Consider the following 6,393-nt stretch of genomic DNA (forward strand, 5'->3'; position numbering starts at 1 on the left):
TACAGCATTTTGATCTTCTATAATTTTATATTATTATTCGATTATATAATAGCAAAAAAACTAACTCGAGAGAGTATATAAGTAGTAATGTAATGTGATGATATATTGATTATATATTTAAAATAAATTTTTGTAGCGGGACGTAACACCTCCCCCCGAAAAAAAGACAAAATCCGATATTTTTGAAGGATTTTGGTCAGGGAGTTTTAATCGGTTTCCTCTATAGTACTCAAGCGGTCTCTTAACGTAGAATATTGAGAGTTAATATTTACGTTTTCTGGATCCGGATGGCAAGGTTTCGTTTTCCTTGGCGGTTTAGATGGTGGGGGTTGTTGAGTAATAACTTCTGGAGGTGCTGTTGGTTCCCCGTCAGTGACTGGTTCACAGTGATTTTCAAGTTTCTTCTTCTTCTTCTCGGGTTCACGAGCAAGATGAAGTAGTAGATTTGCAAGGGAGCTCCATAGTGCTCCGAATAAGTGTAGGCTGCATCCATAGACCATGTGTAAGGCGTATCCATGGATGATCATGTCAATGATTAATTTGACAAGACGGATGATCATGAAGATTCCTACGAGTCCAGCGGTAGCCGAACCAAAATTGATGAATCCCTGCCATATGCGGGATGCTGTACTCTCGACAATTTTATTCAGAGAGTCTTCGTCTAGTAAATTATATACGGATATTCCTTCAGTGTTCATGGAATGTCCGGTGAGTCCACGAGCTACTGCATTGAGCAGTGCAGGTTTCTCTGCTGGAAACATGATATGGTTTCGCAGTTTTTCTAAATCACTAGCAGAATAGATTCCGCTTACTGCTAGCGGTCCTGGAGTAAGGTATCTCCATGTTAAGGCTGCCATAGGCTTCAATTGCTGGGGAGGCAGTTGTCTCACTTGTATAGCAGGTGTAAGTTGGATCCATGTATCCTCAATTCTATACAAGGTCGGTAATTCATTACTGCACTCCTTTTCATTACCTATTTTGGTAATTATTCTTGATTTAGGTGTAAGAAAATAAGAATTATTGTGAACTGTAACGGGAAGTTCCGTGTAACATCTGTCGGTTCTTCTTACAGTGACTTCCACTGGAACACACTTGATTATTTGTACGGCTTCTCCAGTGGTAACTGCCATGTAACCAGGTCCTTTCATTAGACGGTAGGCAAATTCCTCTGGTTGTGTAGTAGCGAAGGACAAGGCATTAGTGATTACTTGTCTTTCGAGAACGCATTTTTGCTGTATCACATTGTGATATAGAGAAGTCATTTGCTGTTTAATATGTTTCTCTATGTATACGAATTTTGAATTCATATACGTGAAGATGTCGAGATTATTTACTGGAATAGTTCCTCGACTAACAAAGGTATCGCCTTTATTTGCTTCTAAGATGAAAAGCTTTGGGTGTTCAGTACACAAGAGAGTATATCCACATAATGGTAATTCTTTTGTCTTCATGAGAGCGAAAGTAATTTCCTGAGTTACCAAGCTATAAATAGTTGGTGTTGCTGTAGTGGAATGATTTTCGGCGATTTTAGTAGCTGGTCCTTCGTAGAGGACGTCATATTGATGAAAATTGCAGGAAGTTGTGGGTATGGATTTCCAATAAGAATATCCATTATCAGCATCTAAACAAAAGGTATCAGCGAGATCGCAGACTGTGCCAGATTTTAATCTGATTTTTCCAGTATTCAATTGCACAGGTACGTATGAAGATCTCAGTGATATTTTGGCAACTGCTTGAACGACGACGTCGTCCCAAGTTCCAAAAGGGTCGGAATATTGCGTTCCCTTACAATATCCGTCTACTTGTATTCGTCCAGCCATAGTAATACTACGGTAGGTCGTTTGATTAGCCTTTAATCCTGTGACGAGATGATGATCTCCTAAGGTAATGGTTCCATCTTGAAACATTCTCAAGCATTGAGAATAATCGGTTTCGTGTACATAATCGGCCTTTCCGTTATGAACAATAGAAATGTGCGAATGCATTCCGCAATGGTAAATGCTTCTTGATATTTCAACTTTACATTGAATAACTTCTGTGTAGCTGTAGTCAGATAATTGCAATAATTGTATATAGACTTCGGTGGTGTTGGGGGTGCTTATGTCTAAGTCGCATTCTCCAACATCAAGTAATGAGACAGCTGTGATATTGAGGTGTTGTCCGCCACAATCAAATCCAATTAGGCCAGACGCTTCGCTTATTATGATTAATAAGAGTAAGATCGTCATGGTCTGAAATAATTATGTGTAATTAATATAATTATATATATATTCTATTTTGCTACATGAGATTATAATAATGATTGTGGTGATAACATAATATTTTATATCAACTAACGATTACATTTTCCTTTCTTTTTTCGTTATGTATGCTTTGAGGATACACATATATATATTTTGTATATAAGAGAGTGGATTATTTCAAAATATCCATTAACATGTGTTCATTTTATATATGCTTGTGTTACGTTTTGAGATTTCGTTGTTACGTCTCGATCGTAACTTCTCACGTATTTATTTGTTACGCAATTGTAACTTCTCTCTATTTCTTTTTCAGGGCAACCTGCCAAGCCGGCTATACCCTAGGACGCCGAGAGACTAAGAATCTTTTGCGCTTCTTTCAGGAGAGGGATTGACGATGGGAAATAGATTAGGTGCGTTGAACCTGACCCAATTTATCCTTTTTTGATCTGTTTCTTTTTATTAGTTTTCTTCCTTAGAGCTTTACAAATTCTTTATTATTGTTGTTATTGTTATTATTTGACAGTTGTAGATAGTGTATATCGTTATACGTATAGATGTGTGTATGTAGTTAATGTTCTTCTCTATAGCATTTCTAAGGCGATATCTAGATATGGTTATTATTCGCGGTTGTTGAAGAAATTATCTCGCTGCAAGTATTCGTAGATCTCGATAAAATCTTCGTCTGTTAGTCCTGCGAGGGGTTGGATACTGCTTGGTAAGACTAGGTCCTCTGGTTCCGGGTAGAAATTTGGTTCAGGGGGATCCAGAACTTGACCTGGGTTGGATGGACCAGCCTCAGTTTCTGTGCTTTGTTCTATGGGTCTTCGTTCTTCCGGTATGGAAGGAAGATCTTCCGGTGTCCTGACCGGCGAGTAGCTGGGATTAGATGAATCCTGGATGGGGGAGTAATTGGGCGATGGCGGCCTGGCTCTGGGCTGTTGTTCCTCTTGAAGAACCGCTGGAGGGTTTCGGGGAGGACGATAAGGGTATGCGCGGGAGGGCGCGAAACTACGCACTGGAGAGTACCTTGTTACTCTGCTTGTTAAGTCGTTCTCGTCGGCAAACAACTGACGAGCTGTAGGGAGCCTAAGTACCGACCGGGAGGCACGCCTGCGGCGTATACCCGCGGCACGGAGGGGAATTTCGCGTCCAACGGAAGAAGTTCGGCGGGGGTTAACCATCTACCGAGGGAATACGACTATTTAGTATGTTTGATGCGATTGATTTAACACAAAAGGGGTTTACTTACGATGATGCGTAGAAAGGTACCTGTTAAGATGAATGGTTTTATAAGGTAAATGTAGTCACAGCAAGGTGGTTCATAGAGTTAAGACGAATAATACGGCTTAACGGATTATTATGAGATAAACGAATGTAGATTATGATAGTATATCTCACTCGTTCTCATATCATGGTTGAAACGTTCGGCTATATACTGTTCATTGGGGTACAGCAATTAATGATTTATTTAATATATTTTGAATTTTTTTCAGGGGCATGCGGTTGCACCGCGAGGTCCGGAGATTCAGGGGGTACAGACAAGGGTACGGGTAAGAGCGGCTGGCTTACTTCAGATAAGTATAAAATTCATAAAATGTTTTGATAGTTAACTTGTAAGCCAGTGCATAAATTCTATTATTTCGACAGATCCTCTAGGAGCGAGTCTTAGATTCTGAGTCTAGTATCGATGTGCAAGACGTCACGTCACAGCGGCACAGGATCCACGGAGAAATTCTTGCAAAGAAGCTCTCCGTGAAAGCGGCAGAGGAGTAGAATTTGCTACTCAATGCACATCGAGTGACTAACTCGAACGACGCTACACTCTAGGATACGCTTCGAGCGTTCTCAGAGGGTCGGTTGAAATTTAAATCATTCAACTCGAAAGAAAAATTTAAAGTCTGTATACGGACAGGTAAGATTCTGGGAAAATTGTCAATATATTTAGAATAAATCAACCTAATATACGAAGTTATTATCAAGGTTGATTAAGAATGATTATTATTTTATCATTTCCTTACCGGATGACGGGATCAATGGAAGAATAAAGGCACCGCTGCTCCTTCCCTGGATTGCTCGACCTCGGTGAGAACCTGAAGAAGTGGCAAGGCAGCGCAGAGAATGGCCAAAGAGTCAGAGGTTGCTGGATGGTAGCACTTTATTAAAGTGTTAATGTTGATACAGCTCTCTTAATAGAGATTGAGACTAAGTCCCGAAAGAAAAAATCAAAATCGCGACTAAGTTATTTTCGAATAAGTTAAGGTGTCCGGTAGGCTTCTAGGTTTTTCCTCTTCGAGAGCTGGAGATCTGATGGGCGTAGAGAGAGCTGAGACACAGGCGAGTTAATGGCGCAGAGACACACAAGACACACCGGCGGCGGCGGCGGCGGCCTTATATACCTTCCTCTGGTTCGATGTTTAATGGTAGGGAGAAGAGGTGGGCCTTTTTGGTGATTGGTGGGTCGGCTGCTGGAGCTATCCCTTCCTGCTATGAGTTTGCGGTGTGGTGGGTGAGAGTTTTGTGGTAGGGATTGCAAGTCTTGCGTCTTAGATTTATTAAATAATTTTAGAATAATTTTTAATAATGATTTTTAACAATCAGAATTTTTTTATAATATCGTATTTATGCTATTAGAGAATTTGAGTTCGATTTATAACAATTGTTTAAATTTTAAGTGATATTTTGGTAAATTCTGATGTATTAAACCATTATTATTACAATGATTTTTACAATGGTGCGTATATAGTTAAAATTAATAATTAGTGATTAATTAATATTTAGTAAATTAATAATCAGTAATAATTAGTAAAGAAAAATTTAGCATTTGGATTGCAGATTCTAACGCAACGGATGCGAAGATGGCTTATCTCTTTTTCTAAAAATAGATATGCTGGATGTCCTTCGAAGAATGCTCACTGCATTCTTTCTCTTTATAAGACACATTAGTAACAGTAATATTTTTTTTAATGAATTACCTTTTAAAATTCGTTTACGTGGTTTAAATTGGCATATTACACGTATTATTTTCAGGTTTAATAATTATCTTAGGACTAATTATTAAGATCTATCATTTACAAGATATATTTTTATTTATTTAATAAAGGCTTTAACAATTAGAATTTTGGTGGTTTTATATGTATATATTTTAAAATTTTCAAAGTCGACTTTTAATGATTACTCAAGTCTATGAATAATATTTTAATAAATTCTAATGCGTTAAGCCATTATTATTACAATAAATTTTACAATAAGAATATATGGAAATTAATTATCGCTTCGCTTAATAGTTATTATGTCGCTAAAAAAAATTTTATTCTTACAGTTCTCGGAACAACGTATGAAAAAGCGGCTCGTTTTACTTCTAAGAATGATCACGACGGATGTGCTCGAAGAATTCATTGCACGCTCTACCGTGATCTTTTATTCAAGAGGTCTTTTGATTCTGACAATATTTTATTCTTTGAAGATTTTCATTTGGGCGACTTTTATATTAGCACATATATATATATATATATATATGTATAGATATGTATTCGCATATTGCTTATGAAAATTGATTTCAGCAAGTTTTTACTGAATCGTATTTAATAATCATCGTATAAGATTAATAATTATTGTATAAAATCTTGGGTTATTAATATTAATTATTTGTTAATATTCGTAATATATATATATATATATGTTTTGTGTGCTGATTAATTTTGTCGCGGTAGCAGTCTATTATATCTCCTCCTTTGTTTTATTGTTAAATTTGTTACAAAATGTATATGCATATAGCATGCATATACATATAGGGATATTGTTGGACAAGTTAATATATATATGTGTCAATTTCTATCGCGACGCGTATTTATTGTATTTATACCTTTATTTTATTGAGTTTTGTTATAAAATATATATGCGTATATGTAAATTTATTCAATTTATATATTACGTATAGTATGCATATATATAGGGAGATTTCTGGACATGTTAATATATATATGTGTCAATTTCTATCGCGACGCGTATTTATTGTATTTATACCGTTATTTTATTGAGTTTGGTTATAAAATATATATGTGTATATGTAAATTTAGTCAATTTGTATGTTACATATAGTATGCGTATGTATAGGGATAATTTTGGACAAGTTAAGATATATATTTGTAAA

At 36.5% G+C, this 6,393-nt stretch overlaps 1 protein-coding gene across 1 annotated transcript; it reads right to left on the reverse strand.

Annotated features, from left to right (window-relative positions):
* Window positions 1–2,855: 2,855 nt before the first annotated feature.
* Window positions 2,856–4,373, reverse strand: LOC112639133 (proline-rich extensin-like protein EPR1). The gene is made up of 3 exons (XM_025412101.1): window positions 4,262–4,373; window positions 3,493–3,512; window positions 2,856–3,424 (listed from the first exon to the last, which is right to left on the reverse strand). Exon 3 carries the CDS (start codon window positions 3,422–3,424, stop codon window positions 2,861–2,863), a length of 564 nt encoding a protein of 187 aa, XP_025267886.1. The 5' UTR covers window positions 3,493–3,512; window positions 4,262–4,373; the 3' UTR covers window positions 2,856–2,860.
* Between the last annotated feature and the right edge of the window lie 2,020 nt (window positions 4,374–6,393).

Source organism: Camponotus floridanus, unplaced genomic scaffold, assembly GCF_003227725.1.
Source record: "Camponotus floridanus strain SB8 unplaced genomic scaffold, Cflo_v7.5 scaffold478, whole genome shotgun sequence".
Taxonomy (NCBI): domain Eukaryota; kingdom Metazoa; phylum Arthropoda; class Insecta; order Hymenoptera; family Formicidae; genus Camponotus; species Camponotus floridanus.